This window comes from Aythya ferina (assembly GCF_964211825.1).
Source record: "Aythya ferina genome assembly, chromosome: 5".
Taxonomy (NCBI): domain Eukaryota; kingdom Metazoa; phylum Chordata; class Aves; order Anseriformes; family Anatidae; genus Aythya; species Aythya ferina.
Window position 1 is genome coordinate 2,327,439 of NC_140301.1, and position 24,945 is coordinate 2,352,383.

General features: G+C 37.4%; 1 protein-coding gene across 8 annotated transcripts in view; it reads right to left on the bottom strand.

The window, feature by feature from the left end:
* Positions 1–1,672: 1,672 nt before the first annotated feature.
* Positions 1,673–24,945, bottom strand: part of AMPD3 (adenosine monophosphate deaminase 3) — a 35,944-nt gene continuing 12,671 nt past the window's right edge. For 4 of the 8 annotated variants that reach the window (XM_084521582.1, XM_084521581.1, XM_084521583.1 and 1 more), the window contains 10 exons: positions 23,524–23,653; positions 15,959–16,153; positions 15,580–15,711; positions 14,535–14,698; positions 12,829–12,955; positions 11,828–11,991; positions 9,837–9,957; positions 8,201–8,374; positions 6,931–7,041; positions 1,673–6,003 (listed from right to left, as the gene is read on the bottom strand). In XM_084521582.1, coding sequence (XP_084377708.1) covers positions 5,827–6,003; positions 6,931–7,041; positions 8,201–8,374; positions 9,837–9,957; positions 11,828–11,991; positions 12,829–12,955; positions 14,535–14,698; positions 15,580–15,711; positions 15,959–16,153; positions 23,524–23,653 — 1,495 coding nt within the window. In that variant the 3' untranslated portion in view covers positions 1,673–5,826. Of the gene's footprint in view, positions 6,004–6,926; positions 7,042–7,718; positions 7,973–8,200; positions 8,375–9,836; positions 9,958–11,827; positions 11,992–12,828; positions 12,956–14,534; positions 14,699–15,579; positions 15,712–15,958; positions 16,154–23,523; positions 23,654–24,945 lie in introns of those variants that run through there. The other 4 variants (XR_014693749.1, XM_084521584.1, XM_084521586.1 and 1 more) reach the window with 4 other exon arrangements.

The window sequence follows — 24,945 nt, forward strand, 5'->3', positions numbered from 1 at the left end:
TGTAAGTGGTGACTGGAATTCTGCCTATGCGCATTTCTTAAAAATTATTAGAAAACTGATTTTTTTCTAGTCATCTCTTCAGATGCTTGTCTTCTAAAGCCTCATTTTTATCGTACAGCAACATACCTTAAAGACTTCTTTTCCTATTGCTCCATGTAGCTGAAAGTAATGTGACTGATACAGTGGTCTTCTCAAGTAACCCCAGAGCTCTGTCACCAGATACGCAATTTGCTGTAAATTAGCCTTGTTCTTATCAATGTTACATCTGTAATGGATTTGACAAGTTCTTCACTTTTATTATCTGAGATGTCCATTCATGCATTAGGAGGTGGGTGACTGCTTACCTTGCTAACCTAGCTATTGAGGGTAAAATATTGAGCTCTGTGCATAAGCTTCATAGGTGTGAAGTTTTGTTTTTTTTTTTTTTTTAAAAAAAAAGTGTTTGGGGAATGTGGATGGAACTGTGCCCCATGTTAAGGCTGGTGGTGTGAAGAATGCTATTCAACAGGTAATCAAATGAGCACTTCTCTTTGATTCAAATTATTTATTTAATATATTTGGAAATACACAGTATTTTTATGAATGAACCTAAAGTTAGCCAGAAACTTCCCTTTCAGGAGTTCGCTTGTGTGTAGAACAAGGTAGGGTTTTGGTACAGAAGTCTATGCATCCACACTAATGGATGCATCCACACTTTGTAACAGACCTTAAAAAAAGTGTTTTTTCATGTTGGAGGATACTTCTTAGCCATAGTTAATGCTTAATGCATTAGCAGTGTTGTTTTTCACACTTACTTAGTACATATATATATACATAGTACATATGCTTAATGTTGGTATTTCATGTTTTGAGACATATAGGAGAGAAATATTCATTAATCATTTACATATGTTCCCAATTTGCTACTCTTGTGCTTAATGCACACCAGCTTGTTCAAAAAAAGCAACAAAGGGTTTGTACAGAGAGACACATTTTAATTTTCCTCTGCAAAATCTTTATTTTCTACTGAAAAAAGTGATTTGTGTTAAACTCTTTCCCTCAGAAGTCATCTTTACTGCAGCAGAATCTTAATGTTGCTATTAACTATTTATTTCAGTTTGTCACTTATAAACTTCTTGGTTTTGTTGGTTGATTTTTTTTATTTTTATTTTTTGGTCAGATAAGACTGTTCTGTGTGCTTAAATTGTTTCATCTGTGGGTTTCAGAACTGCTTTCCTGCTCCCAAATTCAGTTGTTTTGACTCATACTTTAGCACTAAGCTGAGTCTCCAGTATCAGAAGAGCTGCAGTATGCCCCACCCAGATTTCCACTTTGGATGAGCACGGAGAGAAGATACAGGGTTGGTAGCCCTGCAATACAGTTTCACCTTGGGATGTAATGCCAGGTCTTCTGCTGGGATAAATCAACATAACTGGTTTTCATTAACACTGGGTTGCCTTAAACGAGCTAAACATTTGCTTCCTTTTCTAAATAATGCTTATTATTATCTGTATCTATCGCTGCTGTTTTGTGTTTTTTGTTTTTGTTTTCCCAATTTTCATGCTGTGGTAATCCTTTATCTTTGGTTTCATCTTCTGTAATGCTAACAGTTACATTACAGTTTTTTAGTTATACTTAAATGCAAAGATTTTCAGCAGCCACAATTTTATTGAAAGGCGCACACACACAAAAATACTATCCAGATTTTTTCATTTATTTATTAATGTAATGTTTAATGCCTCCACGAGAACCAAAGATAAACATCATTTAACCCAGGCACAGAACGAAAAAGCAGTTCTCACAGACATCCCTTCCTTTACCCCCGTTTTTCAGGCCAAAATGTTAACAAGGCAACCAGAATGGAAAGGTTTAGCCACAATTAAAGAGCAGTGACATACATGAGAAAGTAAGATAGGTCTGGTATGAAGAAAGACTTGCATTACCCGGTAGCAGAGTAAGCGCCTTAAATCTGCTAAAGTTCTTTAAGAAAATGGAAGAGCATCACTAGAAGTAGTTCAAATGGATATGTTTTAAATACCAAATAACCATAATTAACCATTTTAGGTGACAGTGTAAAATACTCTGAGCTACCAGATTTAAGGAAGTCTTGAATAATGTTTGAATCTTAACACCAATGAGATGATGAGAAAATAGGCTGTTCTCCCATTCTGAAGCACTCCCCCGCCCTAACAAATCACCACCCACAGTGATGTTCTTCTAGTCCCCTTCTGTTTTCTGTCTGGGTAAGGTAAACAGTGGTGTAACCAGGTTGGATCTCAACACTGTCTGGGAAGAAATTACTTCAGCAATTTCATTTGAGCAGGCTCACATTTGAGTAAATGTGTCCAACAGTAATTCAGATGACATTAACGCTCCAACGCCGGATCTGCCCTTCATTACATACATATCCTAATATTGCAAGGTTATTTGAAATAGCCAACGCACTAGTACAAAACTGCAATTTAAAAAAAAAGCACTCAAGGTCTGGAACATGAGGATCAGTAACCTTTTCCAAATTGAAAGATGACAAGAAGAGATGTAGTAATGGATGCCTGGAAGGATGCACATTGGTTTTCCTAAATATAACACTATTAGCTCAATTTACGCTTAAAAGCATCACCCAAGAATGCACTGAAAGGAGAGTGTGTGGTAATAATAACACACAAATGACCATTGTCAAAAATCCACATTAGTGTCTCTTAACAATGAATACTGAAAGATTCAAATAGTTTTGTCTTTTGATTTTTTTTATTGTTTTGTCTTGAAAAGCTACCACCATGTTAGAACCAGATGTTTCTGAGGTCAGGGAAGCAGAACATGTAGTAGAGCATACAATAGTATAATGCCAAGAAAACTAAAACAAAAAAAAAAAAAAAAAAAAAAAAGACAAAAGAAGCTGTAACAGCAATGCTTAGGTGAAGCAGCTCAAGTAAAACAATGATTCTGAGATGAAAAATACTTGAAAGTTAAATTTGTTAAACAAAACACGTTGCTGAATCAGAGTGGATACACTTGCTTTTCTCAAGTAAACAATGTTATGTTTATAATATTAGGGTGTTGTACTAATGAAGACAAGACTTCTGCATTTTACCAAAAGGTACCAAAAAAAGGTTGTAACCACTCAGACCATTGTAAGAAAATTACACTCTTGAATCCTGATAATGCATTATGATAGAATCATAGAATGGCCTGGGTTGAAAAGGACCTTAAAGACCATCTAGTTTCAACCTCCCTTGTCTAGGCAGGGTTGCCAGCCACTAGAGCAGGCTGCCCAGAGCTGCATCCAGCCTGGCCTTGAATACCTCCAGGGATGAGGCATCCACAACCTCCCTGGGCAAACTGTTCCAGTGTCTCACCACCCTCTGAGTGAAAAACTTCCTCCTAATTTCTAACCTAAATCTCCCATCGTTCTTAAAAACCACTCTCCTTTGACGTATCACTACCAACACATGTAACCAGGCATTCCCCCTCCTGTTTAGATGCTCCCTTCAAGTACTGGAAGGCCGCAATGAAGTCTCCCTGGAGCCTTCTCTTCTCCAAGCTAAACAAGCCCAGTTCCCTCAGCCTTCCTGCATAGGAGCGGTGCTCCAGCCCTCCGATCATCTAAGTGGCCTTCCTCTGGACCTGTTCCACGAGTTCCACATCCTTCCACATCTGTTAAGTGAGCTTCTAGAAACTTCTAACAGTGAGGCCAATAGGTATTGTTGATTAAGAGAACAACATTACGTTACACAGTTGAACAATATAGCACTAGTTTGCAGTGCTAGCTGCATGAGGAATTAAACATATGGCACTAGTGGAACAATGAGACCTTAGGCTAAATGGCTGAAGAGCTCAGGACAATTCTGCCACCTGCCTGCAACCATATTTTGGACAAAGAATTCATCTTCTATCCCTGCCAACACTGCAGCTCCCTGAATGACCCAAAGTCTGTTCCTGTTCCCCAGGGCACCCTGCAGCAGCCTTAGTTCCAGGCTGCTTCCTAAGAGTCTTTTTTCAGGTTAATTTCTCTTAAGGGGCTCTTACGGGTCTGTACAATTACAGGCCATGAGAGGGAATTCTTCCTTCCCTCACTTGGCTATTTTCCTGTAATCACCATTCAGGACAGTAGGTACATAGGAAAAAAAAAAAAAAAGAAATTGTCTTTGAAGGTATTGCTTTCAGATCCTACAGCCTGTGGAGCCTGTCTTCAATAAATACATATGTTTATACCATTGGGTTGTTTAGTTTAGGTATTACCACCAACACACCTTCTGTCTGCATTTATAAAGGAAAGTAAGACTTGATCTGCTCCTGAAAGGAAGGATGTAGGTGTCCAAGAGAAGGGCCTGGCCCAAGAAACTTGAGTGGCATGAGATATTTGATGTGGTAAAAGCTTGCAAGGTTCTAGGTCTATTAAGGCTTAATTGACTAAGTTTAGTTATTTGCTTTTTACACATTAGTTCTGAATTACTGTTCTAAGATGCCTAACCTCCCAGTTTATTGTTTTAGATATCCAGGTCTCTAACTGTAGGCTGAGGATCTTAGCTTATGGACTACAGGCCTTCAGATGAAGTAGTGTAATACTGAATTTACAGGCATCTACATCCTCTGTTTGCCCCTAGCCTTGAAATCCTTTTTGGTGTGTAACTACCTGTAATTTCTACTATATGGAGATACTACCTTGTAATATTACTTCTACTCCTTTCTGAGTGAAGCTTTGTCTTAAGAAGGATGTTCAAATAGAAAAAAGAATCAAAAAGAATCAAAGTGATAAATACTGCAGTAGCTGTATTTATTTTACTAACCACTCTGTCATAAATAGTAAGTTCACATTTGAAATGACCTCTTTCAAGTGGGGTAGCGCTGTATAAATCGTTTGACTTCTCATTCAACTCTGTAATTGACTAAAGTAAAAACTAACACAAATTTGTAAGAAGACATCAGAAGTAGGATCAGAACCCAGGACTGAAGTTTCTACCACTGATTTGTAAGAACACTTCCTTTGTTCAAGTAAAAAATTTCTCATTACATGCAACCAAAATTATCTGCATAAATTTTCAAGTAATTGGAACTGGCATACCCACATATTCTGATTACAAAGCAATAAAAAAGTGTTCTCAACTTACAAGACAAAGGTTTCATAATGTAATTACACTTCTTATTACAATGTACAGTAGTGACAATTTTGACACCGTGTTTTCTACCTATTAGATTAAAGAGCATTAATCTGCTGTTCTTCACAGATATCCTACATGACAACAGGAAACAATTAATTTGTCACTAAATGTGACTACCAAATTTTGCTTTTTCTTGTTTTCCAATTTAACTGGTGAAGCATTAAGGTAAAAATTGTGTCAGGACACATTCCAGAATGAGAGGGTAGCCTCTAAATTATACACAACATACAATCTGCTAGTGAGTAAAAGGGAAGTTTAAACTTCCAATTGGTAAATGCCATGATTGCTACTGAGATTTGCAGGACAAAAACAGGTGCATGTACATGTATTCTGTCAGCATCTGCAGTATCCTATGATGCATCTTACAGATGCATTATCTATAATCTCTGCAGTTTTGCAAGCTACAATATAATGCACAGTTAGGACTGTACGAAACAAATTATACATAATTCTGAGTTTGCATCTAATATTTACAGCAGTCTTACAAACCCTACTGTTTGTAGAAACTGAAATTTTTGCAGTGAGAATAATGCTGTAAAAGAAAGCAGCAAATGCTGTTTGCCTTCCATAGCTACTCTATTTTTCTCCATACTGTTCAGTTGTGTCTTGGTAGCATCAACAACAGATGATTCAATTAGCATCTCATCCTGCTTGGGAATGAAATGTTCTGGCTTCTTTGAGTTTGTAACTACTTTGACAGAGTAGAAATCTCTTCTGTTCTCATAGCATCAGATAGTAAGCTAAGTTCATTGCACAGTGTCTCATACCTGAAAGCCATCCGGATCTGTGCAACATTTGTCTTTCGAATGTCATTTCCCTCAGGTCCTTCTTTACAATAGTTCAACCCTAAGAATTTCTGTTTTTCCTGTGAACATGATTAAACATAAAGGAAGAAAAATCAGTTCAACTGTTGTGATTTATTGCATAACTGGATATATAGTTGAACAATTCCAGTACAAGTGGAAGGAGCAACTTTAACCAGCTGGCCGTTGACCTTTACATCAGGGTCTTAACCACTTCTGGAGATTTTAAAGTCAACATTTATACATATAATTTACTGTCAGCAGCACATTTAGTTTGGCTTGCTAAAACCCTTTGTACTATTGTTTAGTCTTCACTACTATGTCTTTCAAGTGAGAAGTCAAAAAAGAGAGGCTTAGGTTTCTTTTGTTAAAAGTTTGCACAAGAGGAAGATCAGTAGTTGTCACTAGAGAATACTGGAAGACACAACAGAATATACTTGCAAAGCCCCTTCACATACTTGTTCCTTGAAAGGAGTGTCTGAAAGGGATGCAAAAGAGAGGATGTTCTAAACTAAGTCTTAAAGAGCATGCCATGGATTTATAGAATTTTAAAGCAAGAAGGGGATTTAACGTAATGTGACTGCCTGTCTGAAACAGAACATTTCATGTAATACTCACTACTAGCTAAAAACAAGTCTTGCTTAATGACAGGCAGTTTACTTTTACTTACTGCAAGACATGTATAAAATTACTTGCAGAGGCATACTGGATTAAAGGATTAAAGTTTTGGGAGTAGAGCGAGACCTGAGTATAAACAGGTACCTAGTCTCTGCACATTGGGGGGGATTCCAAAACAAAGCTAATGAGGAAAAATACAACTTCGATACTTTTTAAATGTGAGACTACATAGATATTTTGCAAATATTTCAGTAAAAGAGGATAGGGATGTATTACAAGTACATCACATAAAGACCTGCTATTTAATTTTCAGACTACTGGCTTCTCACTTCCTACTCACCCTAATATTCACAAAAGATAGCCACAATTACCTTATCTGACAATCCACTCTGTAACACGCTGTTTCTTGCTATTTCACACAAGTCACAGGTACTTAGTTTCCACACCTGGGCTGCAATAGCATATTCCTCCATGAGAGCTTCCTGTATCACCAAAATATGTTTAGTATCAAATGATAAATAATGCAAATAAAATGTAAATGCGGATATGCAGTCATTACTAATTAAGGAATTTATACATGCTGTTTAGATAGCTGTGAAAACTTACAGGTTTAATACATTAACATCACAACTATTAACAAAGAGGATTGTTTATTTAAAATTTTCCAAGGGTGATTGTTAAATAATAGGCACTGGGTATCGAGTTATTTTAGCCTAAGAAATTGCAGCCTGTAGTCCAGATCCTCAAAGGCATTTATTAGACAATTTCAAATGAGATTCTGGGGAATATAGAAATCTTGGAGGATCTAGGCTTAAATCTTTAGTGAATATGCTACATAGACAGACAGGGCAATTTCTCACTTCTAACCTCCCCTACAACAAGGGTGTTGGGTCTGGCTCTAGTGGGCTCTCACATCTAAGGATGTCCCACATCATGTGTAATTCAGACTGTGTTGCGTTACATCCATGCAGAAAGCTCCCACCTCTCTGTCTCTTCTAGCAGAGGCATGTATATCATGGGCAAGAAGCAAGCCTGCGTGAAGCACAGCAGAGCTTGGCTCACCCTCAGAAGACTGACAGTTGAGCAACGTATGGGTCATTGTAAGGCACAGCGTGACTCAGGTCTGCGCTGATGACAAAATTGGGGCATCAAAGATGACAAAATTGGGGCATCAAAACAACCAGTGACCAGGCATTTCCGCCCTGCCAGGCCACCCAAGGGCAAAACTCAGTTTCAGTTCACTGAGCAAAGAGCTTATGTGATCGTCAGAAACTCCACATGGTGTTTTAGTAATGTACTTCCCCAGATTTATTAGTAAGGAAACTGGACTTTCCTGGCACTCTAGAGGATTGTTTATGAAGGCTCAAACCTCCCTCCAGCCTCATCCTTCATTCTATACTTCAACAGCCAACACTGGAGAGGCAAGAGTACAAAAGAAACATAATTAGGAAATTAGACATTTCCCTCTGAAACCTAATAGTGAGCAGTAGACTGAGAATGAGGAAGAATAATGAATGAAGTGACTGAAAGACATGGAACTTTATATCCTAAGCAATGGTATAAAACAGCTTTCAGGTCATTCTGGGCCTATGAGGTACACTGTTGCCAAATCTGAAGACAAGTGATTTTTGCAATTCTTACCTTTGTATAATGAAACTGCATAGGATCATCTGTAGAGAGAGAGACATGAAGTCCCTTATGTAGAAATTCCCGTAGTGGATTTTTTGAGTACTCCAGGAACAGGCTGTTGTTACTAAGTGGAGACATGGCAATGGGTATTTGTGCAAGATAATAAAGATACTGGAGGACAGGACTCTACAAAAACAAACAAACAAAAACAGTCAACATTGAGTGGTATTATGGGACAGTGGGGAAAAAAAACATCTCCATTAGGGAAAATGGAAACAATATTACAGTGGGAGGATGAAGATCAAAACATTTATGTTGACACTAAACTCTGAAAATACTTTAAGAATCTGAATTGTAAATTGTTACTGATCTTTATAAAAATAATTTATGTTCCTCAAAAAAAAAAACCTGCAGCCTTGTATTTAAAAATAATTAGAAAGTGTATATGACTATTAAGGGTGCTGCATTTGATACTAACAACGTACCTGCCCCACAAGCTTGAAGTCACAAATAACATCACATATATCAAAACTGCTAAGCCATTCATTATTTTCAAAACTGCAGTCCAATTTGAGGAGCAAAAATAATTGTGATTTATTAGACATTACGTGTTGCTGTGCACATACTATAAATAATCTGTGCTCACCTCATCTTTATTTATTACTATTTCTGGCTCAAGCAACCAGTGAATCTAACAAGCACCTTCATTATTATTATCTATCTGTTCTGCCAGGTTTTCCCCCCAAGCTGAGCAGGAGAGTGAAGAGAAGAATACTCTGGGTCATGTACAGCCTTAGTACTACTATGTCTGGGTCTCATTTTAGGAATCAGTGGTTCAGAGGATAACGTCAGACATGGTTTTAGACAAAACTATTCTTTATTCTTGGATACATTGTAAAATACAGAGAGAGTTTTCTAACACTAACCAGAAAATTCGATTTATGAGAAAATTTTCAGAAGAATTACAACACTCATGTTTCATGTCTGCCACCTACTGACAAATTATTTTAATTACAAAACAGTGGCCTGGGGATGAGGAGTTGTATGATGGGTATTTATGGATATGCCAGAAATGTCTGTCCTAGCCACAGCAGTCAAGCTGTATATACAAAATTGCCATGTTATACTGCTATGTTAAATTTCATGATCAAATGATCCCAATTACTCTAGATATAAATAATCAAAACCTTATGAATGTTGAAGCACAGGGATGTTAGTCAGGGAAAATGAGCTTTGTCCCTGTGCAGAAAAATACTAGAGCTTTTCTTAAATAATTCTAAGATCTAAAACAAGGAGTAATAACAACCTAAAGTAGTTTTTTTCCACTATAACTTAAGTTCTGCATAGAGTAACCAGAAGTAGGTGTCACCAAGCCCTTGACATATAAGAACAGTTCTTTCAGATCTTTCCTATAAAGACAGAGCTTTAAAATATTCATGTGGTAAAATATCTGTTTTTATAGCTTAAATAAGAAGTAGGAAGCTCTGCTGAGCTTATTCTTTTATGATCAAAGTAAAGAGTAACTTATGCCATGCTAAGAATATTAATTTGGGACTGTCCAGATAAGTTAACTTGGTGACTGCTATTTGAACCAGTGACTGAAGCCTAAGCAGATAGTGATTAATTTAGATGAGCAAGCAAGCAATACCTTCTTCAAGAGCAATCCATGAGAAATGTTGTCTGCTGTCAGAAAGGCTGATACAAGATGTGTGATAGACCCAGCTTCTCCACAGTGAGGTCGAAACAGAAAAGTACACATGCCTCTTTCCCTGAGGAGATTAAAACCAAGTTCCACTAACAAGAAATGCATTATTATCTATCTGTTATGTATATAATTATCATTAATGTGGTATTTTAAATAAAATTTTAATACATGCATTCTCATACAGCTTGGCACGACATCCCATCAGGCCAACGCATCAGCCTATTTTGCTGCTGTCAAATAGGGAAGGTCCCTCTATTCAAGTCTCTTCCACGACCTGATGTATGTGTGTTCCTTCTCTCCTTCCCCAGTTACATCTCATGTAGCAATTGCTTAACTACTGGGTGAACAGTTGGTCTGGGAATTTTAGTTATTATGCTAGACTTCACACTGTAATTTCTAGAACCATTTTATTTGTATCATCAATATTTAAAAATGATGCTCTGTTTTAAGTTATAATGGACCCTGTTTGTACAGTGCAGACACATACCCCAAGTCTTTGGGGTGTTCAAAACAGAATTTCAACGAGGACTGCTGGAGAATATAGCAATTTGAGGATAGATGGTCAGTAATGCTTCTCTTGAGAAAGGATCTGAGGATGGAATCTAATTTTGCTGATGTAGATAGTATTACAAAAAGTGTAAAACAGTCCTGCAACGGACTGGCTGTGATGTCTCAAATACTTACTGGGTTCAGGGGGGTGAACAGTTTTACTGACTTGTTGATGAATTGTTTCATTGTCTCACCTAGCTATAAAGATGATTTTATGATTACCTAGGGAGATTTTCAAATGGTAGCTGAAATGATCTTGAGGTTAAAAAGAAATGCGTAAGTTCTGACAGAATCTCTGTTTTTGAAAAGACAAAAAGTGTACACTACAGAGGATGCAGAGAAAGTCAGAAGGAAGGGATGACTTTAGTTTTAGTTCTGTAATGAACAAGACACAACTCAGCAGGTATCTAACAACTAGGCCTTTCTGTTATAAGTACAAAGCAATCTAAGGTGGATGTTTTTATTATGAGATTTGATTATATAGGGCGGTAGAGAAAGAAATGCTTAAGGTAGCAGTGGGAGAGGGGAAGAGGAGAGGACAAATAACATTTTGATTGTAAACTCAAATAAGACTTGTTAAAATGATAGTTTATGTACCTCCTATAAGAAAATTCCCCAACATTTTATAAATAATAATGAACCAAATCCTTGCAGGGTAAGTGATGATACTGTAATATCAATGGATGACCTCCCTGTGCCTCAATTTGAGTCAGCTGTGTAGATCAGCTATAAATTCAGGAACATAACCTCAAGTTGAATTTCAGGCTTAACTGAGCCAGTGACAAAATTTGCTTTCACAGTCATGATTTCATGCTCAGAATCATACATCCCTGCATTACTTGCCTAGGCATTGGTATCAAAAGTGATAAAACTGAATGAATCAGTAAGGACGTGTAAGTTAATTAGCCAGATGTGTGGTTTATATTTATGGCTTCCTCTGTCTTCAGTAACAGCAGCAGCCCTTAAACTAGCATTTCACAACTTTGTATCTCTAAAATCACCAGGAGATAACAAGCTACCAACAAGTATGTTAGGTTTGGAAATCCACTGTGAATCTGAGCAAAGGCCAACAAGTCAGTTTTGTGGGGTTTCTTTTATTTCTTTCTTTTTTGTTTTAAGTATATTCAGATTTAAGGAATTTATACACAAATGTCAAATGAAGATATTAACCTGATGCCTTTACAATTTCTGAGTATTTCATTTAAGTTAAGTCTACAGTTAACATTTTCAGAATAAATCATGTACTCCTCTTGGACTCTTTAAAATTGTTTGAGATAAGCTTTGCTTCCAAAGGTGTATGATTTAGACACAGACTTCAATCGAGACCAAGATTCTAACTGTTTTTTTCTTTCCAGAAACTCGTAAGAGAGCAAATGACTACTTACTTCCTAAGGTTGTTCAGCAACATGATGTTGACATACATGTAATACAAATAATAGCTATATGGGGGATTCTTCTCACTGGTCCAGAGGTCAGGGTTAAGGCTTTTGTCAGAAAACATATGGCCACTATGTTTGGATTCATCATCAACACTATCAAAGCCAGTCACCTGTAGGAGATGAGATTCACAGGAATTAGTGCTTTCAAGAAGTAAACTTTGATGTTACTTACTTTTGTTTCAGGACTTGTTTGCACAAAGCATCTAGTTTCCCTCCTTATGCGAGCAGTTATGCTGTTCTGCCCTTCTACCACACCATGCAGACAACAGCAATAGAATATTTTCTTTGAAATGTTACCCAAACAGCAACGCTCACTCCAGAAACTAGTTCTACTGTGATGCAGGGTTTGCAGAAGCACAAATAAAGAACAAGCATGAACATGGCACATTCCTCCTGTTAAGCAGGAAGATGAGTCCTGCCACTGATGCTACAGTGTTCAGAAGCGCTCCATCTTAACAAGGCACAACAGTATGGGTCGAGGGGAAAAGAAAAAAAATGTCATAGATACAGATTATAACCCTTTGAACTCATCTGCTTTGTTATTTGAACAGCAGCTGTAGGCCTGAAGCTCCCAGGAAAGCTTGAGTTCTGATCTGAGATACATTCATAGGTGTCTCTCTTAATGAGGTCAACCAGATCTTTCCTGAGCCCCATCAGGATCTACACATTGTTTCCCTTCAGTCACCTCTGAGACTGACCTCCAAAAAGGAGGTAAGCTCCTTCATGTACCAGATCAGTAGGTTCCCTCTGCACAAGAGCATGTGAACATTTTTTGGTCCTTCATTATACAGAGGACTACTGGTAGTACAAATAAATAGCTGTTGAGCTGTTTTAAAACAGAAATAAGTATTCTACGTAGGAGAAAGGTTCTTTTAGTGTCTGGCAACAGCTGTGTTGAATAGGAGAGGCTCCATTTCATGTAAGACAGAATATCCGAGCATACTTACATATTTGAGGAAAAGGTGCAGTTCTTTGTGGTCTTTGGGATTGATTGTTGCTTCAAACAAAGGTACAAAAATGTTCTCTAACATCTTCCCAAAACTAGGCAGAATATTTTTTGTCCTAAATATATCACTGAAGGGGAAAAAATACACACAGTTGTGACTATTCTTTAATCATCTTATGTTTTTCATCAGTTTTCACATTTCCTTTCATTTCTGTTTATATTTTAAGGCTTCAGTTTTACCAGGATTGAGAAATCCAAAGTTTAATGTCAGGGCAGGGATTGCTTCTGTGCTTTGTTTCCTGCACTGCCTGGCATTCTGCTTCATCCAGACTCTGCAGAAGTTCCTGAGTACTCCAAAAATAGTGCAAGTAAGCAGTGGTAAATGTCGTCTCAAGAACAATGACCCTTTCCTTTACAGCAATACAAGTACGAAAAGGGGAGATAAGGAATCACCCCTCATGACAGTCTGTTCTCTAGTTTTAACTACTCTAAATGAAAGTAAAATGTTATGGTTTAGTGAGGCTTTCACAAAAGAGAGGCAGTAGTTCAGTGAGTCATTAAATGCATGACTTAGTGGAAGCGCTGGTGAGAGGTCTGGAGAACAAGTGCTACGAGGAGTGGCTGAGGGAGCTGGGCTTGTTCAGCCTGGAGAAGAGGAGGCTCAGGGGCGACCTTATCGCTCTCTACAGGTACCTTAAAGAGGCTGTAGTGAGGTGGGGGTTGGTCTGTTCTCCCATGTGCCTGGTGACAGGACGAGGGGGAATGGGCTAAAGTTGCGCCAGGGCAGGTTTAGGTTGGATGTTAGGAAGAATTTCTTTACCGAAAGGGTTGTGAGGCATTGGGATGGGCTGCCCAGGGAAGTGGTGGAGTCACCATCCCTGGAGGTCTTTTAAAGACGTTTAGATGTAGAGCTTAGGGATATGGTTTAGTGGAGGACTTGTTAGTGTTAGGTCAGAGGTTGGACTTGGTGATCTTGGAGGATCAACCTAGATGATTCTGCGATTCTGTGAAAGGAGAGAACTTTCTCCTTAGTGAGATATACACTCTGGGAGATACATGAGACTATGACAGCTCTTTCTCTACTCATATTCCAACTATGCAATTTCAAAACACAAAGCTCAGCCATTAAGGCTGGCAAACTCATCATGGGAGACTGTACTAGTTACAATACACAGTTTTAAATACACATTTAATAAAGGACCTGAAGTCCCAAAGGATGCTTAAAAACTTAGCAGTACTAATACTGATTTAAGCTTGCAAATCATAACAATGCAGGTTGCATTTCTAAGTTCACTGTCATTTAGTCACTAGTCTTGAGGAAGTTTGATGATAATGGTCTTGCAGAGCAATTTCTGCTCCCTTACGGAATTCAAGAGTTAATTTATTTTCATTACTGAATTGCATTTTACCCTGCCTGCAAATGCAACTTAATTTCATCCAGTTGTGATTTTTGTTTGTAGTATCTTCAGGCTTCAAAGTATTTCACAGTTGTTTTGAATAGCTTCATAAGAGTACATTTAAACCCCATCTCCTCCTCCACCCCCAGACTGTCAGCAATGGTCAAGAATAAATTTCCCAGGCTGTTGCTCATAAATAGAGCTACAGAACAGCTCATAAGCCATTTAAAAAAAATATATCAGAAATTAAAACAAATTCATTAGGATGATTTCAAACTCTTAGGATTACCAAGAACTCGTGATTACTTACTAGATTCTGGGAACCTGAATTATCCAGCGCATATTTGGGGAATAAACTTTATGTTTAATGAACCATTTTGCCAAGTTCAGCCATTCATCAGGAGACCGTCCATAAATGGATAATCGGGGTTCTGTATATTGGTATTTACTTTCTTCTAGTTCACGGGCTACTTCCTATTGAACAATAAATAGATTTGCTTTAGTATGGACACTGAAGATCATTAACAGCTAGTAGTATATTCATCACTGTATTTTCCTCAGGCATAGCTTTGTACTGTTACTCCTTAAAGGGAATTGCTTGTCTGTTAATTCATTGTTTGTTTTGTTGTTGTTGTTTGTTTTTTTTTTACTTTATTTTAGGTATTTAAATATTCTACCAGAATGCCATTTGAGTATAACTAACTATAACACCTAAATTTAAAGGACAAAATTTTTGTGCAACTATTCCGAATATTTTTGCAAGACATACATATATGTCCAAAACTGGTAAATCAGAACAGTAATACTTTATACCATCATAAATGACTGCGTAAAATAAGCAGAGCATTAATGAATCTGACCTAGAACTCATGGTAGTAAGTAATTTTAAGGCTATTAATTTTAGACAAGTACTCGTATATATCTAAAAATCATTGATATTTAGTTCATGAATACAACTAATTCTTCTGTTGTAAGAAGCAAATCTGAAGCCTGTGCATATGTGTGCAGATACAGATTTCTGTAGAGGTGCTTTCTTACGTCTTCCCTTCCCTAGCAACTAGCAGCAGCCAACTACATCCTAACAAAATATTAAGCCAGTGATTTGAGTCTTGGCAGCTCCCCATTAGTTTGAAACTGCACACAACCCTGCTTTGAACTTATACACAGTTTAGAGCTCAAACAATTGTTTAGGAAGCAGCAGTGGCCGACTTAGCAGAGGCCTTTCTGATAAATTGGTAGAGCAAGCTTAATACTTGAGAATCACTTAACCACACTGCTAACTCTAGATACAGTTATCACAAATCTTTTACTAACCATTATTTCTCTACAGCTGGAAAAACACAAAAATTATTTACCTTGACCATGCGAGCAAAATATTCACCTCCAATGTAGTTCTCAGTTTTCAAATACAAGTCCCTCAGCTCACTGGCACCAACTGGATTGTACTTAGAATTGAATTTGTCAAATCTATGAAATGTTTGACGACCCTATAGAAGGAAAAAAAAAAAACAAAAACAAAAAACCCACAAATAATCTTGGTTTTAAGTACACAAATTGTTTATAAATAAAACTGCCTAGAAACGAAATGCACAGAAAAGAACTGTGCTTAGTTCAAACATGTGAAGTAATGCATGAGTTTAAATTCTGATTTAATGTTATGAAAAAAATGCAGAAAAGAGAATTTCACACTTAGTAAACATAGTTTTTTCTCTCTTATTTTGGTATCTTACTTACTGCATGGACATCTAAAGAGTCTACAGTGAGGTCATAAGGGTCCATGTGAAGGCTTTCAAAGACTTGCTTTAAGGTCATCTTCTTGCCTTTTTTCTCTGCAACAATCCTGTCTGGCTCTGTTTGATATGTATGCTTTATAAACCTCAGTAAGTGTTTCTGGTTCATGCAAGCAGCAGCATGGATATGAGTATCAACCTGAAATCAAAATAAGGTCATTCATGCTTGTTATATTTATATATAAACTTACTTTGTTAATTGATGTATGTCAGTGACAACAATGACTAAAGCCTTCTAAAATATTCCTTAAGCAATGAATGGATTAGTGCCTCAGCAAGTCAAAATGTTTCAGAACCCTGACAGTTTGGTTTGGGGAGGATTATTCAATCATCAGAGCTATCAATAAAATAAAGTAACCATCAGTTAATAGTTCACTTTTTATATAAGAAATATTTCAACAAGATACATTACAAATGCCAATCACAGAATTTGGATTCAGAAAAAAAAACGAGGCTTCCTTAAAGAATGGTCTGATCCTTTAGTATCCTTTAACAGATTTCATCCATGAATCAATGATGTTGTTCTAGGTACAAACCATAGTTTATAACCATCTTCTCTGACTGAAAGGACCTGGAATTCTCAGCCACTTCCAAAAGCATAAGTCATTTTTGTTTTTCAACCACATGAAACATTTCAGGTCTCATGCATATGAGAGATTTTTGTCACTTTTTTCAAGCTTAATCACAATACAGCAACTTATAATACTGACAGGTCTTTCAGTTTCTTCAGAACTGTTCACACACTGAGGGAAGTGCAAGCTTCACAGAAGGACCGAGAGCAGTCCTCCATTTTTTTCTGGAGTGCCTATTTAAAAAAAAAAAAAAAAAAAGACAAGAACAAACCAGCTTCCACTGATATTTTTCTTTGCACTGCTATTTGAGCAGCCTGTATTAGATAGATCACAATCCAAAGAAACAACTGGTGAGGTCTGGGAGCTTGTTGGTTTAAGTTTTCCATTTCAAGTATGTGTAATTTCTGCCTCCAGCAGGTATGTGCAATGAATAACACGGTCCCCTTGCAGCCAAGGGTTCAGTATTTTTAACTACACAGATAAAGAATAGAAGAAATAAAATCAGGTATATTCCCCAACTTCTGCTTTTATGAAAAGGCAGGTAATGCTGATAACTTCATGAGGACTAAGTACCTGAAAGGAAGGAATAGGCTTCAGCAGGGATAATGGGGAATTTAAAAGCACAGAAGTATCTTGTGTGTGTGAAGCAGCACCTATAGGTACATATGCTGTGAAATTCCTTGAGTAATTCATCCTGACTGAAAAACAGAATAGCCTAAATGCAAAATAGCCTAGGCAAAATAATGAAATGCCTCTAGCAACAAGTTACTATCAATTTAAAAGCAAAACCAACAAAACACACACACACAAATAACCCATAAGACACTGTCCTGATTAGCTTTCACAGTTGACAAAAAGATAAGCGCAAAAGCCCTGCGAACTGTTTGACAGACTCTGAAACTGCTCTCCAATCCAGACTGCCAGATCCTAGCAGAAGCAGTTTTAGCTCAGTAGTGCTACGGGCTGCCTGCTAAGCTTCATGTTAGCCTCCAGCCCAGGAACTAGCTGGACACGGAGGGCTGCAACAGCAAGGATGTGTGGTAGAAACAGTCCCAGCTTTCACTGTTTCTAACACGTGCCTTGTGCACCAGCTATATAAACATAACACTTTATGGTAAAATGTTACTTACTATGATTCCAAACCATCTCCTACCAAATATATAGGATAGAGGAACTCTGAGGTGCTTTTTTAGACTTAACACCTGAACCATCCTGTCCGTGTGATATATAATCTTGAAACATGCATTACAAACTGACTGTATGTTGCTTCCTACTCCTGCAGAACCCTTCTTTAAGCTGGTCTTGTAAGACCTGTCAGTTCCATGTGCTAGACACTACAGCTGCATGAAGAGAAGCAAGAACCAGTCCTGTCTCAGAGTACACAACTGCAGGTACACTACTAATGCACAGGAAGCACTACTGTGTGTAAAATAGTAAAACCAGCTCTGCTTAACATATTATTATGTTCCCCAGAGTACTTGTATCGACATTTGAACCCAAGTGCATTTTATAAATATTTACTTAAGTTAGGGATTGTTTTCTGTTTTAGAAAAACATTGTTTACTACAACCTGGTCCTGTACCAATGAAATTCTATGTACTAGCAGGTTTGGTTAACTTATATGGGAGAATTAAATAACAGTTAACAGATACATAAGCTCTAAATAAGCTTTCTTTCATGAGAAAGCAATATATAAGCATACAGTACTAGTTACAGACAACCTTAACAAGTACAGTTTATTTAGTTTCAGAACATGGTAGTTTCAGTGGTGGCTCAGCTACTGAAATTCCTGTTCCTTCAACACTTCCTCTTCCTTTAAATCAACATGACTCAGCTACTGTTGTAAGGGAAAGCAAGGAGACATTTTGTTTATTTTGTTTGCTTGTATGCAAGGATCAGATGACAGAATAGTAACTGCGTTTTTTTTTTAAAGTCCTGCTTCTCTTTGAGAAATAATTTTCTCAAGTGTGCCTCTGCAATTTGCAAGTTCCTGTCAAATCCTCACCAGCCCCCATACCCATATCACACACAGCTCTAGAGCTAAGCTAACCACATCCGGCTTATTCCCTGGGAACCAAGACCTGCCTTCTTTTCTTTCTCTCCCTCCCCTTCTCGAAATATATTTATTGCCCGAGAGTGAGACTTTCTACCAGAGAATGCATTTATCAGAGAAGATGCAGTACTTTGGCTACTTTAACTATCCAGTACATTCTAACGTTTACACATCCAGGAACTTTATATCAACAACAATTTAATGGAGTAACACACAGCTTTTTCTTCGTTCTGCATTTTAGGAGCTACTTAATTTTTTTGAAAGGTTTTAATGACTTGAGCTTTGACCTTGCCTAGCATGTAATATATTAGTCTGTATGCTATTGTGCATTTTCACAATTCAGGGTGCAATCCCATCCAAATGAAGCAGCTAGTCATAGAACCTTTAGCCATAGCTTAAATATATATAGCTTATATAGTCTGCTCTGGTTAGGAATTTTTTAAAACTTGTATTTGAAACATTATCATGTTAGGGAATTGTTGCCAAACTCATTGTTATTTACTATGAAAGGCAACTACTAAAAAAAATGGAACCTATTCCCTTTAAATAAGAGTGACAAATGGCCCCCTTGCCTTCTCCTTCACCCTAAAAACAAAACTGGTCCCATTCTTAAGCTGGTACTATCCTATTCTTCATACATTAACTAAGCTTAGTCTTTTCTGGGACATGAATAACAATCCCCTAGCACAAGGTTTATTTGCTTCTACTTGCATGCATTCTACCTGCATGTCCAGATTTATTACACTGCCACTCCATCCCAATTTTCCCTTAGTGAAAAAATAAAAAACACTCAGCTGCACACCCTTAGCCAAGCTCTCTGACTGCAGTTCTTTTTCTCCTCTCCCTCAAGAGGAAGCATTTTATGCAAGGTCACATTAACCTTCAATGAAAAGAAGAAAAAAAATGACTGCCAGACGCCTATCTTGGAACACATATGCCTTGTGTGAACTTTTTTTTTTTAACCAAATGAAGATAATGGTTAACCCAAAGCTTTCCTTACTTCTTTTAACTTCATCGTCCATTCAAGCAGTGGCAGACATCAGTTTTCTTTCATCAACGGATGGTCGAATTCCCTTCCCTCAGCAATTCTCCAAGTAATGGAGCCATCCTGTCTTCCTCTGCACCTTCTCATTTCAGACCAGCCCTTTCCTTGTTGACCTGAGCACCCATGCCATTCTGTCTGCACACTTTGTGAATGAAACATTTGTACTTCCAGTCAATATGGTTACATCTGTGTACAGCTCGCAGTGTGGAGTTCCCTTTGCCCTCCAACCACACCTCGGAGGCACCCCCTTCCCTAAGCCGCTCTGCCTCCCTTCTCTTCCTGCATTGCTTCCCTTTGCTCCCACTCTCTCAGACCTCCACAAAACACCAAGTCGCATTAATTTCATGGATAGATTTCAGTGCATAGATTAACAACATCACAACTGTAAACTACCTGGTGTTCTGCATATGTGCACTTCAACTTGTGCATGCTTCTGCCCCAATAACTATGAGCTTTGTGGACTTCCCAGGGAATTCCCTGCAGCCTCAACACCCGATTGACAGGATATCATTCCATGTTGCACTGACAGATTCCCTGCTCACCAATATATTTACACTGCATTAACTTTTCAAAGGGGAAACAATAACCTTCCTCATTAAGCTTAATTCTTTACTTGTAGTTCTGTAATAGACAATGAAAGGCAGAAGACACAAAATTTTCTGCTCTAGGGCAATGTGTCATATCCTCAGGTCTGGTTGACTGACACACTGAAATAACGGCTGAAAAGAGAAAGCATATGGAAGGAGAACTAGGCCATCAATTTTTCATCTTTAGAAGACTATATCAAAGCTATTTGCAGTTAAGGACACCTATCAATGCAGTACACAGATACACTTCATAAAGGCAGCAAATAAATATTAGGTAATCAAATGTTTTCCTTTTTTTTTTTCTTTTAAAGGTAAAGGCAAACAACCTCTCCCCTAAAAAGAACAATACAGACAAACCAAAGTTCCTATTAAGAGAAACCACTCCAATACCAAAAAAGCGCAGTAAATTCCTCCTGCAATTAGCAACATCTTAATAAAGTAAAAGAATATTCAACATACTTCCTTTACATTGAAGGCATATTCCAGCTGAAAGGCTGAACCACCAGCCCTCAAATATCTGAGGCTGTTGGACAAACGGTCTGTTTGAAGCCCAGCTCAAAAACCTCGCATCCTTGCTTATGAAAACAAGATACCCTAGTACACAAAGGCTAGAACTCAGCTCTGTGCTGTGGAGCTAAACTTGCTACTATATTTCATCCCCGATGCAGCCAAACAGGAGTTATGTAGCAGTCACTGTGACTGCACTTTGCTATGCATTGGCTGGAGAACGTGGGAGAGCCTTGCTAATGGCAGACTCAGAAGTCTTGTGTAAAGTTAGCCTTCTCCTACACAGACAGTTGTCCACCTCCTGTGGTGAGCCAAGTGGAGTGAGTCACACTATCTTACCACCTTTGGACTCTCATCTGTGTAGTGAAATGTTTGTGTCATTATTATAGGGTTATTTTCCAATTCCAGCTTGATCAGTGCAAAACATCTCCCTGTTTGCATTCTGGTCAAGTCCAATACCTCAGATATATACATACACTTCCCTTACTTAATGGAAATCTTATCTTGGGATTTATTATATTGATAAGCTCTCTGGATAACTCCCACTAAACCAGGAAAAGAAAAGGGCAGGGAATAGAACAATAAACTCCAATTGTCATGTCAGCAAATAATGCTGACGAGCTTTCTCCTGTGCCTTTCTAAATACAGTGATACGTGCCATTGATAGACCTTGCTACTATATTCATGATTGCTTTAATTTTGTTATTTTCCATCAGTTACATTAGCAAACAGATTGTACCAGTATTTCCATACTAGTGTCTGATAGATGTAATCAACAACTTGAGTAACAACTCTGTCAGGAGGTGAATCTTATTTCTTGCAAACGGGCAGTTTGTATTGTTAAGCATTGACTAAAAGAGAGACATCCTGAAAATATAGGCCCTAGTAGTGCCCGTTTCCTATTATAAATTTCACTGTTGATGCTGTTATTATTAAAGAAGCACCTCTGGTGAGTTATGGATCCAAACATCGCTTAGACTAGCACGATAAAATGATTATTTGTGGGCTTACAGTAACTCTGTCTACAATACAGTTTACTTGCCACAGAGAGTGCTTTATAAAAATATTATCCATAAGGGTTTAAGCAAGATTAACTCTGTGCTGCAAGATTTTTTTTAAGCAATATCTAGTAGTAGGACAAGTGTCTGACAGAGAAGAGCAAGCTTGTTCCTTCTCTCTTGAATTTGAGTGTTGACTGATGCACATTTTGTGCTTCTGAACAACATTAATTCATTTGTAGACTGGCTTATTTACTAGTAGATAATTAGAAAATAATTACATGCTCAGAGACATTGAACAGTTGCTTTTAAAAGTTGAACTGAGCAAGTAAAGCTTCTCTCTACTCAGACTGATTGCCAAGGGATTTATCTGATCCACACCTGTCCATTGCATCTCTCAGTCACCATATGTTTTATTATTAACACCTCTATCAGCTAGGCAAGTGTTTTATCTGAATGTAGCATGGAGTAATTATCTTGGCTAGGGTTATGCAAGATAACTGCCAACAAGTTCAGATTTGAATCTTGGCCACTTGAGTGAATTAGCTAACAGATCCTCCCATCCACACTCATAACAGATAAAAACGTGAAATTCATTAGAACTTATCTAACAGTCCATCTGCTTCTGGCCATGTGAGAGACAGAGATACATTCATCAAACACTTTTGCTTAGCAGATTTTGTGCTTGACAGTTTATTACCACAACAGTAGCAAACATTCAGCAGCCAGTACACTGGACACTATAGAGAAAAGCCTAACTGACTTTTTGATGTACTAGCAAACCAAAACATAACAAGAAGGATCAGATTGTTGATCTAAATTTCAAAGTTATAAAGTAAGGACTACCTCTTTCAATTGTGTACGGAAACAATGCAAAATGGACCTGAAACGGTTAAAAACACCAGCAACGATTGCTGCTTTGTGAAGAAATCTCACTTATGAAACTGAAGCATTTTCTCTCCAGTAACATCCTTTAAAATTGAAGAAAGGGAAGCGAACTAAGCAACATAACACTGTTGATTCCATGCTTTTAAAAGAATGCAGCTCCCTTGAGTATGTGGTAGGAAATGAAACAAGCTCCTACGATTCCCCTAACCTGTCTCCTAATTAAATCCCAGTGCATATCAGATGCAGCTAAGAATATAACTCTAATAAGTATGGTGGTTTTTTTTGTAATATTGTGCAGGCTTTAATTTTTTAAAACCAGATACCGATGGCAGTATGAAACATGAGTTCAGTTTCCATAGATCTTTTGACATGCATTTAAAGACATGCAATTTCAATTTGAAGTGATTTTTTTTACCTGGAATATATACAGCTGTTCATACTGCAGTTTATTATGGCTTATCTACACAAAAGCAGGAAAATGCAGTTGAGCTATATTTTAAGTGAATTAACTAAACTCAATTAAGCCTCCACATGGATGCTTTTATTCATAATCCAAGTGAGCTTAATTTGATTGACTGTTTCACTCCTTTAAAGCAATCTACATACAGTTAAACCCCTTGATTCTGAAAAAGTAAATAGAGGAGTTTAGCATAATCCCCTTAACACACTTGCATTCAGGTTAATGTTCGTGAGTGTTAATATGTAGAAAAAAATAATATTCTGAAAATAACATAATTCAGTTGAATAGTATTCACACACAACTTCATGCATATCATCTATACCTCACACCAAAAAAAAGCAAAATTGTTGGAACTCCTGCTGAAAATAACGTCATGCCTTTAATCCTTCCCACACTTACCTTTCTCACATTATAGAAGTCTCGATGGGGATTGCTCTTTAGTTCTTTAAATTCAGACATTTCATTTAACATCTCATGCAAGCTAAATTTGGATTCTAAAAAGTTAAGCCGACGATGACAGTATGTCTTTCTGTAAAAGAAAACACACACAAAAAATTACCTGTAACTTAGAACTGTTTGTATTGCAAGTTCAGAAAGACCTTCAAAGGTTTCACAGTAAAAACAGATATTTTTTAAAATGAAATAAAGGGCAAATCCGTACTTTGTTTCCTAGAGGTTAACACATACATTAGTCAATATCCAGTATCATTTCAGACCAAAGGTACTTGTGAAACCTCTAATGAAACAGAACTATACATAACCATACTGTTATGTGCTTCACATTGTCCAAATATTTTATTGCTCTATCTGTGCCTAAACCAAGTTCTTTTAGTAACGATATGATCAGAGAAAACAAAAACTTAAAATGAAATGTGATATCAATTGCTACTATTCTGGAATTGAAAAATCCCATAGAGCAGATCACCTTATATATAACAGAAACAACCTATAATCAAAACTTTACTATGAAAATAAAGACTTTTTCCCCCTATGCTTTCCCCCTTATTTGCTTTTCAATGTGAGCCAACATAAGGTCCAATATAATTTCATTTTTTTTGCCTTAGAAACACATCTATTGTGTACATATATTAGTTTCTTTTTTTTTTTTCCCCAAAATACTTTTGTGCGCTCTTCTTAGAAAAGTCATGCTTTGTTGTTCCTGCTTGCCTACTCCTCCAGCTTCACTTTCATCTTCTGTTATGGTTTTCATTCTCTTTTTAATAAATCATATGTTTGTTCTCTTCACTGTCTGCAAATTCTTATCAAATCTACAATATTTTTATGGCACTACTAATGTAATACTCAGCCTTCTTTTTTTTCCTACTTCTTTATTGACAATCTCTCCAAGGAACACAAATTCCATAACAAATTTGAAAGTCTGATTCAAATACAGTCTCATTGTATCAGATACTGCTCAAGACCAGTTTGCCTGCTGCAGGCTGTCTTTGTTGGGTAGGGGTGAGATTTCACCAGTTCAAGAAGAGCAAAGGTTAAAGAACAATGGGTTCTCAATCTCCAAGAAGGCCCATGCATGACAGACAAAAATGACAGACAGGAAAGCACTTGTTGCAAACAAGGAAACAATAGAGTATGAAAATCTTATGCAACAGGTTTACTGAAAAAAAAATTTCCTCTTGGTTTGTGTATAGTTATCAGGGAGAGTGAGTCAGCTTGCAAATGCTTAATCTGAAAAAGCAAAAGGAGCAAAGGACTGCTGCTGCATTCACAAAGCTGAGTTTTCTAATATGCCCTACCAAGGCCCCTCCTTCTTCTGGCTTCCTTTACATAGACTGTTAACAAATGCTGTAAAAAGAAGGGTCT